The following is a 12,599-nucleotide window of genomic DNA, read 5'->3' as shown; positions in this document are numbered from 1 at the left end:
GGCAGCGCATTCCAGGCCCCCACCACCCTCTGTGTAAAAAACGTCCCTCTGATATCTGAGTTATACTTCGCCCCTCTCACCTTGAGCCCGTGACCTCTCGTGATCGTCACCTCCGACCTGGGAAAAAGCTTCCCACTGTTCACCCTATCTATACCCTTCATAATCTTGTACACCTCTATTAGATCTCCCCTCATTCTCCGTCTTTCCAAGGAGAACAACCCCAGTTTACCCAATCAGGGCCTTGATTTTCCACATTTGTGTAATAGGAATAAATAGCAACCCAGAGACTGATTCCGAGCACTATCGGTGCTGCTGGGTTCTGGGCTGGGAAATTTAAACTGTCCCAGCAAGGTGCTGTAACTGGAGTTCTGGAGCAGTGAATAAAGTTCAACAATACAGTTCCTTTCCCCAACATTGAAACTTCCATTTGGTTTCCGTGTTTATTTGTAAATCAATCTAATATATATCGAAGCATAGTAATATTTATCTATGTATATATGTATGACAGCATAAAATCTCATTGTTTCTTTTTTCATTTTTAAGACAATGACTCAAACTAACGGCAAACCTACAATCTATGAAAACACAAATGAATGTTCTGAAGGAGTTGGCTGTGAAAATCCAAATTCATTAACTGTTAATAACTGCAACAATCCTGCAAATCACAGAATTGATTCTTGTTCTTCCGACAACAATACAATTATTTATGCTTCTTTGAACACGTCCATGTTGTGTAGGAAGCCATCAATCACTATCCCTGATGAAGAAGATACAGAATATGCTGCCATAAATATCAGACATTAAGAGATACTTCCTTATTCAAAGAAAGAGGTGGTGCCATTTGAGGAGGACAGCTTTTTTTGAACTATTGTTTTTAGACTTGGGCTGGATCTGAGACCCCTAACTATTCTCTTAGAACTAATTTGAATAGCGCTGTGATGTTGAAGATTTATAAGGAACATCTCTCCACACCTTCCTATTAATGGGCCTGCTAATTAGTCAGCAGATGAAGAGTGCAATTGTTGCTGAACTTTCACTTCTACCAATTCTAACACTGAGCCAGAAGGGGACATTTTCTTGACTACGCTGGTTTCAGATGCACTTGACACGAGAAAGAGACTAAGCACAGGACAATGCTTTCACAGGGATAATGACTCTTTGTGTCAGAGGCTGTTTGTATATTTTATGTTTTTTTAAACTAAATTAGGCAATGAATATACATGGGACTTCTGAACATGTGCTCCAATTTTTGTAAAATGTAAAATTTGTTACAAGAAGAATGATTTTCATTTGCCTGTACTAAAATTGGACTTCTTGCAGAATAATTATTTAACAAATGCATTTAAAACAAATATTTTAATGATTAATATTAAATGGATTGAATATAGAAAGAGTTCACCTTGTGTTGAATTGAATGAAGGAAATGTTAAGCTGAGGCTCTGCCTCGTGTCTCAGGTGTGAAAGCTCCCAACACCACTATTACAAAACAGAGCCAGGGAGTTCTCCCCAGTGTCCTGGGAAATTTTTATCTCTCCATCAACCTCTCTAAAAAAATAGATCAGTTAGGTGTTGTCATATTGCTGTTTGTGGGATCTTGCTGTGTGCACCATTTCCTACATTACACCAGTGACTACAGTTCAAAGGTGCGTCATTGGCTGCAAAGTGTTTCAGGACATCCCAAAGATGTGAAAGACACCATTTAAATGAAAGTTCCTTTCAAACAAAGAACAATACAGCACAGGAACAGGCCCTCCAAGCCTGCGCTGCTCATGTGCCCAACTAGACCATTCGTTTGTATCCCTCTATTCCCAGTCTGTTCATGTGGCTATCTAGATAAGTCTTAAACGATCCCAGCGTGTCTGCCTCAATCACCTTGCTTGGCAGTGCATTCCAGGCCCCCACCACCCTCTGTGTAAAATACGTCCCCCTGACATCTGTGTTGAACCTTGCCCCCCTCACCTTGAACCCGTGACCCCTTGTGTTCGTCACCCCCGACCTGGGAAAAAGCTTCCCACTGTTCACCCTATCTATGCCCTTATAATTTTATACACCTCTATTAGGTCGCCCCTCATCCTCCGTCTTTCCAGGGAGAGCAACCCCAGTTTACCCAATCTCCTCATAGCTAAGACCCTCCATACCAGGCCACATCCTGGTAAACCTTTTCTGGACTCTCTCCAAAGCCTCCACGTCCTTCTGGTAGTGTGGCGACCAGAACTGGATGCAGTATTCCAAATGTGGCCGAACCAACGTTCTATACAGCTGCAACATCATATGCCAACTTTTATATTCTATGCCCCGTCCAATAAAGGCAAGCATGCCATATGCCTTCTTGACCACTCTCTCCACCTGTGCTGCCACCTTTAAGGATCTGTGGACTTGTACACCCAGGTCCCTCTCTGTGTCTATACTTATAAAGACACAAACTCAATTAACAAAATAATGATTGGAATGCGAATCTTCACAAGTAATCAAGTCTTAAAGGTACAGACAATGTGAGTGCAGAGAGCGTTAAGCACAGGTTAAAGAGACATGTATTGTCTCCAGACAGGACAGTTAGTGAGATTTTGCAAGTCCAGGCAAGTCGTGGGGGTTACAGGTAGTGTCGATGATCCGGCACATCTTGCAGAGGTTGCTGTGGCAGGGTTGTGTGCTGTCATGGTCACTGAACAGGAGAACAGTGACCACGACACCACACAATCCTACCACAGCAGCCTCTGCAAGACGTGCCGGATCATCGACACGGATGCCATCATCTCACGTGAGAACACCATCCACCAGGTACACGGTACATACTCTTGCAACTCGGCCAATGTTGTCTACCTGATAGGATGAAAGGATAGCAGGAAAGGATGTCCCAAGGCATGGTACATTGGAGAGACCATGCAGACACTACGACAACGGATGAATGAACACCGCTCAACAATCACCAGGCAAGAGAGTGTTCTCTTCCTGTTGGGGAACACCTTCAGCGGTCACGGGCATTCGGCCTCTGTTCTTCGGGTAAGCGTTCTCCAAGGCGGCCTTCACGACACACGACAGCGCAGAGTCGCTGAGCAGAGACTGATAGCCAAGTTCCGCACACATGAGGACGGCCTCAACCGGGATCTTGGGTTCATGTCACACTATCTGTAACCCCCACGACTTGCCTGGGCTTGCAAAATCTTACTAACTGCCCTGTCTGGAGACAATACACATCTCTTTAACCTGTGCTTAACCCTCTCTCCACTCACATTGTCTGTACCTTTAAGACTTGATTACCTGTAAAGACTCGCATTCCAACCATTATCTTGTAAATTGAGTTTGTGTCTTTATATGCCCTGTTTGTGAACAGAACTCCCACTCACCTGACGAAGGAGCAGCGCTCCGAAAGCTAGTGGCTTTTGCGACCAAATAAACCTGTTGGACTTTAACCTGGTTTTGAAGACAGAAGGTAGTTGTAGAGGGTTGTTTTTCAAACTGGAGGCCTGTGACCAGTGGTGTGCCTCAGGGATTGGTGCTGGATCCAGTTGTTTGTCATTTATATTAATGATTTGGATGAGAATTTAGGAAGCATGGTTAGTAAGTTTGCAAATGACATCAGGATTGGTGGCATAGTGGACAGTGAAGAGGATTATCTAGGATTGCAATGGAATCTTGATCAATTGGGCCAGTGGGCTGATGAATGGCAGACGGAGTTTAATTTAGATAAATGTGAGGTGATGCATTTTGGTCGATCAAACCAGGGCAGGACTTACTCAGTTAATGGTGGGGCGTTGGGGAAAGTTATAAAACAAAGAGATCTAAGGGTACAGGTTCATAGTTCCTTGAAAGTGGAGTCACAGATGGACAGAGTGGTGAAGAAGGCATTCGGCATGCTTGGTTTCATTGGTCAGAACATTGAATATTGGAGTTTGACATCTTGTTGAAGTTGTACAAGACATTGGTAAGGCCACACTTGGAATACTGTGTACAGTTCTGGTCATCCTATTATAGAAAGGATATTATTAAACTGGAAAGAGTGCAGAAACGATCTACTAGGATGCTACCAGGACTTGATGGTTTGAGTTATGAGGAGAGGCTGGATAGACTGGGACTTTTTTCCCTGGACTGTAGGAGGCTGAGGGGTGACCTTATAGAAGTCTATAAAATAATGAGGGGCATAGATAAGGTAGATAGTCAATATCTTTTCTCAAAGGTCGGGGAGTCTAAAACTAGAGGGCATAGGTTTAAGGTGAGAGGGGAGAGATACAAAAGGGTCTAGAGGGGCAATTTTGTCACACAGAGGGTGGTGAGTGTCTGGAACAAACTGCCAGTGGTAGTAGTGGAAGCGGGTACAATTTTGTCTTTTAAAACGCATTTGACAGTAACATGGGTAAGATGGGTATAGAGGGATATGGGCCAAATTCGGGCAATTGGGACTAGCTTAGTGGTAAAAGCTGGGCGGCATGGACAAGTTGGGCCAAAGGTCCTGTTTCCATGCTGTAAACCTCTATGACTCTAGGATTGATGGGTTTTTGTCAATCAAGGTACCAAAATTAGAGTTGAGTGCAGATCAGCCATAACCTAATTGCTTGATGGAACAGGCTCAAGGGGCTGAATAGCCTCTTCCTGTTCCTATTGATGCCTGGCTGCCCAGATGTATCTCTATATCTCAGCTAAGGTTACGAACTGCACTGTGGAACTCAGTGGGCTGAATGTTCACAAATCAAACGTTCAACTGACTCACAAGGTTCTCCGTGTAGATCGAATTCCCAGCTGACAATGTGCATAAGATACCAGGTTTTAGGTGGAAACCTGATTTACAGTTGCTTCAGATAGCTTCTTTAGTAACTGTGACTCCAATCATAAACCACAGCTTATCTGCCCAATCACCGCGCTTACAAGAAAACTTGAGCTTTCCAGATGGGAACTGGCAGCGAGAACATCGGTTGAGGTTTGTTTTCTTTGTGGGTGCATCACACTTCCACTTTCTTTCAAAAGAAAAAGCTCCAAACCAGATTGGTTTGCAGCGTGCAAACCAGCTCAAACTGGTAAACAGAGGCAGGTCAATGGAGAAAAATATAGAAGATAAGTTAATAAGCCTCAAAGTCATGGGTTCAGCTCTCACTCCTGACTGACACTGCTAGGGCACGACTGAAGGAGAGCCGCACTGTCAGAGGGTCAGTACTGAGGGAGTGCCGCACTGTCAGAGGGTCAGCACTGAGGGAGTGCCGCACTGTCAGAGGGTCAGTACTGAGGGAGTGCCGCACTGTCAGAGAGTCAGTACTGAGGGAGTGCCGCACTGTCAGAGGGTCAGTGCTGAGGGAGTGCCGCACTGTCAGAGGGTCAGTGCTGAGGGAGTGCCGCACTGTCAGAGAGTCAGTACTGAGGGAGTGCCGCACTGTCAGAGGGTCAGTGCTGAGGGAGTGCCGCACTGTCAGAGGGTCAGTACTAAGGGAGTGCCGCACTGTCAGAGGGTCAGTACCGAGGGAGTGCTGCACTGTCAGAGGGTCAGTACCGAGGGAGTGCCGGACTGTCAGAGGGTCAGTACCGAGGGAGTGCTGCACTGTCAGAGGGACAGGACTGAGGGAGTGCCGCACTGTCAGAGGGTCAGTACTGAGGGAGTGCCGCACTGTCAGAGGGTCTGTACTGAGGGAGTGCCGCACTGTCAGAGGGTCAGTGCTGAGGGAGTGCCGCACTGTCAGAGGGTCAGTACTGAGGGAGTGCCGCACTGTCAGAGGGTCAGTGCTGAGGGAGTGCCGCACTGTCAGAGGGTCAGTACTGAGGGAGTGCTGCACTGTCAGTGGGTCAGTACTGAGGGAGTGCCGCACTGTCAGAGGGTCAGTACTGAGGGAGTGCCGCACTGTCAGAGGGTCAGTACTGAGGGAGTGCCGCACTGTCAGAGGGTCAGTACTGAGGGAGTGCCGCACTGTCAGAGGGTCAGTACTGAGGGAGTGCCGCACTGTCAGAGGGTCAGTACTGAGGGAGTGCCGCACTGTCAGAGGGTCAGTACTGAGGGAGTGCCGCACTGTCAGAGTTTCGGTACAGAGGGAGCGCGGCACTGTCAGAGGATCAGTACTGAGGGAGTGCCGCACTGTCAGAGGGTCAGTACTGAGGGAGTAGTGCACTGTTGGAGGGTCAGTACTGAGGGAGTGCCACACTGTCGGAGGGTCAGTACTGAGGGAGTCCCGCACTGTCAGAAGGTCAGTACTGTGGGAGTGCCGCACTGTCAGAGGTCAGTACTGAGGGAGTGCCGCACTGTCAGAGTTTTGGTACAGAGGGAGCGCGGCACTGTCGGAGGATCAGTACTGAGGGAGTGCTGCACTGTCAGAGGGTCAGTACTGAGGGAGTAGTGCACTGTTGGAGGGTCAGTACTGAGGGAGTGCCACACTGTCAGAGGGACAGTACTGAGGGAGTGCTGCACTGTCAGAGGGTCAGTACTGAGGGAGTGCCGCACTGTCAGAGGGTCAGTACTGAGGGAGTGCCGCACTGTCAGAGGGTCAGTACTGAGGGAGTGCTGCACTGTCAGAGGGTCAATACTGAGTGAGTGCCGCACTGTCAGAGGATCAGTACTGAGTGCTGCACTGTCAGAGGGTCAGTGCTGAGGGAGTGCCGCACTGTCAGAGGGTCAGTACTGAGGGAGTACCACACTGTCAGAGGGTCAGTGCTGAGGGGGTGCCGTACTATCAGAGGGTCAGTAGTGAGGGAGTGCTGCACTGTTAGAGGGTCAGTACTGAGGGAGTGCCGCACTGTCAGAGGGTCAGTACTGAGGGAGTGCCGCACTGTCAGAGGGTCAGTACTGAGGGAGTGCCGCACTGTCAGAGGGTCAGTACTGAGAGAATGCTGCACTGTCAGAGGGTCAGTACTGAGGGAGTGTCGCACTGTCAGAGGGTCAGTACTGAGGGAGTGCCGCACTGTCAGAGGGTCAGTGCTGAGGGGGTACCGCACTGTCAGAGGGTCAGTACTGAGAGAATGCCGCACTGTCAGAGGGTCAGTACTGAGGGCTTGCTGCACTGTTGGAGGTGCTGTTTTTTCAATGAGATGTTAAGCCGAGACCCTCATCTGCCCTCCCAGGTGGTCATAAAACTCCCTGGACATTCTTTCCAGAGGGAGCAGAGGAACTCTCCCCAATATTTATCCCTCTACCCACATCACTGAAACAGATTATCACTTTCTGCTTGTGGGATGTTGCTGCACATACATTGGCTGCCCCGTTTCCTACATCACAACAGTGGCTACAGTATGTTATTTGTTGTAAAATGTTTTGGGATACCGAGAGGCTGATAAAGGAGCTAAAAAAAGTACAGGTTCCTTCCTCCGTTCAAGCGGGAGTGGTCATTGACTTGGAGAGTCAGAGGCTATTGGGCTTCCTGAGGGCAGCAGAGAGAAATATCCTTGTTGCTGGACACACACCCTTGCAGCAAGGATCAAAACATTATCTCATTCTCTCTGCTCCAACATGGGGGGGTCACTGCAGCTGGGTGTGACACCCCTTACAGCAGGCCGTGAGGAAAGCTAATGGCATGCTGGCTTTCATAGCAAGAGGATTTGAGTATAGGAGTAAGGATGTCTTGCTGCAGTTATACAGGGCCTTGGTGAGGCCACACCTTGAGTATTGTGTACAGTTTTCGTCTCCTAGTCTGAGGAAGGACATCTTGCTACTGAGGGAGTCCAGCGAAGGTTCACCAGACTGATTCCCGGAACGGCAGGACTGACATATGAAGAGAGACTGGATCGACTGGGCTTGTACTCACTGGAATTTAGAAGAATGAGAGGGGATCTCATAGCAACATATAAAATCCTGATGGGACTGGACAGGCTAGATGCAGGAAGAATGTTCCCGATGTTTGGGAAGTCCAGAACCAGGCGTTACAGTTTAAGAATAAGGGGTAAACCATTCAGGACTGAGATGAGGAAGAAATTCTTCACTCAGAGAGTTGTGAACCTGTGGAATTCTCTCCCACAGGAAGCTGTTGGGGTCAGTTTGTGGCTGAAGGGACCAGGGGTCTGGAGAGAAGGAGGGAGTGGGATACTGAAAGTGCACGATCAGCCATGAGCATATTGAATGGTGGTGCAGGCTTGAAGGGCCGAATGGCCTCCTCCTGCACCTATTTTCTATGTTTCTATGCCCCACAGAGCTTGGGGACATATCGTTCTGATCCAAATGGTGGTACGTACTAACTGGATAAACTTGCTAAGCTCTCTGGGACGGCATGGTGGCACAGTGGTTAGCACTGCTGCCTCACAATGCCAGGGTCTCAGGTTCAATTCCGGCCTCGGGTCACTGTCTGTGCGGAGTCTGCACATTCTCCCCATGTCTGCATGGGTTTCCTCCGGGTGCTCCGGTTTCCTCCCACAGTCCAAAGATGTGCGGGTTAGATTGATTGGCCATGCTAAATTGACCCTAGTGTCAGGGGAATGAGTAGGGTAAATGTGTGGGATTACGGGAATAGGGCCTGGGGTGGGATTGTTGTTGGCACAGACTCGATGGGCCAAGTGGCCTCTTTCTGGACTGTAGGGATTCTGTGATTGTCTCAGGGAAACCTCACCGGGATTGGCGTTGGGTGGGATATATTCATCATGCTGCTACTGAAGGGCAGGAGAAAACATCCACCCTCTCCCACCACAGACCCCACTGCCCTTCCAGCGGCTTTCATCTCGCACAGCGACACAGGGCCCTTTCAAACCTTTTCCGAATTCCCTGCAGCCGCCCAACCTCAGTGGGGTCACCAAGACCAGCCAGGCTGCAACCCAAACAATGACTGGCATTGTCAAGGAGTGTCTGTCCACTGGCAAAACCTAAAGAACTCCATGATGCGCGATTAATTCACACGGGAGGCTAGAACGTACCCGGGAATAAAGGCTTTTATTCACGACAAATAGGAGCACACTACTCAACAATATTATCCCAGACTAAAGACTGCTAGGAAGTAGCAGTGACCTTTATACTCCTGTAAGAAGGCGGAGCCGAACGGAGTGTACCACATAAACAATAATAACAGGTGGAACACCCAAACCCTAACCCCAACAGTAACAAGAGTAACATATGTACAAGTACCCATAGTGATAACCATCTATGGTTCACCACACTCCAGCTAGCCACTGACAGGGGCACTGATTGGTTATCATGCCCTGGATATCCCGGAATTAAAAATTAATCTCGGGGACATTGCAAAACTCAGGAGTAAACTCAAAGGGGCTTTCCTTTAAAGCCATGTGTCTCCTTTTGTTTTTCTTGAACAGTTTTGTTTCTTGGACATAAACATGTTTGGTGATGGAAGGATAAGCTGCTTGATTGCGATCAGTTGGGGGTGGCAGAGATCCAATAAACCCACAGGAAGACACCCTACAGAGTTGGAATCTTATCATAGAATCCTACAATGCAGAAGGAGGCCATTCAGGTCAATGAGCCTGCACCGATCACAATCCCACCCAGGCCCTATCCCCATAACCCCACATATTTACCCTGCTAACCCACCTGACACTAAGGGGCAATTTAGCATGGCCAATCTTGCTAACCTGTGCATCTTTGGGCTGTGGGAGGAAACTGGAGCACCCGGAGGAAACCCACGCAGACACGGGGGGAATGTGCAAACTTCAGATGGAGTGTAGATGCAGATGTAGCTTCAGTTTAACATCTCAGCTGAAAGACACCACCTCTAACAGTGCCGCACTCCCTGAGGGGAGGCGATGGCCTAGAGGTTTTATCGCTAGACTATTAATCCAGAAACTCATCTAATGTTCTGGGGACCTGGGTTCAAATCCCGCCATGGCGGCTGGTGGAATTTGAATTCAATTAAAACAATCTGGAATTAAGAATCTATTTGGAATATAGTGTTCAATTCTGGTCACCACACTACCAGAAGGATGTAGAGGCTTTGGAGAGGGTACAGAAAAGATTTACCAGGATGTTGCCTGGTATGGAGGGCAGGTTGAAGAGAGGTTGGAGAAACTTGGTTTGTTCTCACTGGAACGATGGAGGTTGGGGGGCGACCTGATAGAAGTCTACAAGATTTACAGGGGCATGGACAGAGTGGATAGTCAGAAGCTTTTTCCCAGGGTGGAAGAGTCAATTACTAGGGGGCATAGGTTTAAGGTGCGAGGGGCAAGGTTTAAAAGAGATGTATGAGGCAAGTTTTTTACACAGAGGGTAATGGGTGCCTGGAACTCATTGCCGGGGGAGGTAGGGGAAGCAGATATAATAGTGAGTTTTAAGGGGCATCTGGACAAATACATGAATAGGATGGGAATAGAGGGATATGGTCCCCGGAAGGGTAGGGGGTTTTAGTTCAGTCGGGCAGCATGGTCGGTGCAGGCTTGGAGGGCCGAAGGGCCTGTTCCTGTGCTGTAATTTTCTTTGTTCTTTGTTCACACAGACAGTGGCCCAATGCCGGAATTGAACCCAGGTCCCTGGTGCTGTGAGGCAGCAGTGCTAATCACTGTGCCACCGTGCTGCCCACTGGGGACCAGAGAGGGTTGAGTAATCAAGAGTTCCGTGGTTAACTTGTCCTTTACAACCCGTTCACTAACTTCATTTTTAACCTCCCCCGGTTCAGGAACAGATGTTGACTTCCTTTAAATATCAAGACAAGACATCTGGCATCTATAAATAAACTCAGGCAAAATGCAGCAACTATTTTCAACTATTTCAGTACTTCTGTTGGTTGATAATCAACCTCCTAATCCTCCTGAAATGCCCAGGACAGGCAGCAAACGTGGAAGAGCTTCCTGGTCAGCCACACTTGCTGCAGAGCGCTGCACTCCAGTGTTAACCACTTGTCTCTCTCTCTAACAGGGAAAGATGTCTATGGTCCCATTGTATTAAAGCTAACAGGCTGCTCCCACTATCTAGAATTTGGTTCCTCTTTATTCTTCATGGTGATGTTGACCATGTTCATTATCTGGGTGTTGGGAGGGGTTCCAGCGGGTACATAAGTGACTGCCAAGGCCGGTCTGTGTCCGGAAGGTTCTGCTGCAAGCAGGGCAGGATAATGCAGATGAATGAGTTTTGGACAGTTTGCTGCATCGGGAACACCTCTCCTTGCATTTTCTTTGTGCCTCTGACATGTGGTCACTTTCAATGTGCTTTCAAAATGTGCAATGATTACAGGAAATTGTGGGAATGCTGAGGGAAGCAATTCTAATACTTTGGGTTGAGAATATAGACTATAAGAAATAGGAACAGGAGTAGGCCATTCGGCCCCTTGTGCCTGCTCCACACATTTGATAGGATCATGGCTGATCCGACATTCCTCGCGTCCACTTTCCTGCCCTTTCCCCGTCACCCTTGATTCCCTAACTGATCAAAAATCTATCTCAACCTTAAATATACACGAGGACTCTGCCCCCCCCCCCAGCTCTCTGTGGCAAAGAGTTCCAAAGACTCTCGCCCTCTGAGAGAAGAAACTCCTCAATTGGTGCCCCTTTATTCTGAGACTCTGCCTCTGGTCCTGGACTCTCCCAATGGGGGGAAACATCCCCTCAGCATTTACCCTGTCAAACCCCTTCAGAATCCTCAATGTTTCAATGGGATCACCTCTCATTCTTCTAAATTCCAATCAGTAGGGTCCCAACCTGTTTAACCTTTCCTCATAAGACAATCCCTCCATCCCTCCATCCCTCCATCCCTCCATCCCTCCATCCCTCCATCCTGGGGATCATCCCAGTGACCCTTCTCTGAACTGTCTCCAGTGAAATAAATACCTTTCCTGAAATAAAGGGACCAATCTGTTCTCAGTCTCCAGATGTGGTCTCACCAGCACCTTGTACAGTCGCAGCAAGACTCCCTGACCCTTATACTCCAACCCCCCTGAAATAAGGGCCAACATTCCACAGGCCTCCTGATTACCTGCTGTATCCGCGTGCGAGCTTTCTGTGTTTTGTGCACAAGTCCCCCCCCCCCCCCTCCCTCCCACCCCCCCCCCGCCCCGAGTCCCTTTGTGCTGCAGCTTTCTGCAGTTTTTCTCTATTCAAATAACACTCTGTTCTTTTGTTCTCCTTTCCAAAATGAACAACTTCACACTTTCCCACATCATACTCCAGTTGCCAACGTTTTGCCCATTTACTGAACCTATCAACGCGTCTCTGTGAGCTGTTTGTATCCTTCTTGCAACTTGCCTTTCCACCTATTTTTGTGTTGTCTGCAAATTTGGCTACAGTACATTCGCTTCCTTCCTCCAAGTCATTGATATATATTGACTTGAGTTCCTCAGATGTGGAAATAAAGAGAAATGAAGCCTTTGGTAGGGGCTGAAGTGAAAGCAAGGGGAGAACAACCGTTACTCTAAATACAGAGGATTGGAGTAACCGCTTTCTCTTCCTTATTCCCCTAATCTTAGTCATTTCCAAGCAACTCTGTTTATATCAGTCTTTTTCAGAACTGGAAACAAAGATCAGAAAGGCCTTTCAAAGAAAAAAACATACCGCATGTTAAATCAAGATTTTGCAAACTCCCAGAATGACTGAACTCTTGTGGAACTTCTGCATGTAGAATCATAGAATCCCTACAGTGCAGAAGGAGGCCATTCGGCCCATCGAACCTGCGCTGACAATCCCACACAGGCACTAGGGAGTTTGCAAGCAGAAGCTCCCTGCGTTTTATCAATACTGAGTGTTAGTGTTTATGCAAGATAGTTGGACAT

The 12,599-nt window shown here is 48.0% G+C and overlaps 1 protein-coding gene across 2 annotated transcripts in view; it reads left to right on the top strand.

The window, feature by feature from the left end:
* Nucleotides 1-1,388, top strand: part of LOC144499993 (B- and T-lymphocyte attenuator) — a 53,239-nt gene extending 51,851 nt beyond the window's left edge. For both annotated transcript variants that reach the window (XM_078222728.1, XM_078222729.1), the window contains one exon: nucleotides 544-1,388. In XM_078222728.1, the coding sequence (XP_078078854.1) occupies nucleotides 544-804 (261 nt within the window). In that variant the 3' untranslated portion in view covers nucleotides 805-1,388. The remainder of the gene's footprint in view (nucleotides 1-543) is intronic.
* The last annotated feature ends 11,211 nt before the right edge of the window (nucleotides 1,389-12,599 follow it).

The sequence above is a fragment of the Mustelus asterias genome, chromosome 10 (genome assembly GCF_964213995.1).
Source record: "Mustelus asterias chromosome 10, sMusAst1.hap1.1, whole genome shotgun sequence".
NCBI classification, from domain to species: domain Eukaryota; kingdom Metazoa; phylum Chordata; class Chondrichthyes; order Carcharhiniformes; family Triakidae; genus Mustelus; species Mustelus asterias.
Note: the sequence above shows the minus strand (reverse complement) of the source record. Positions and strands in the feature narration are given on the sequence as shown.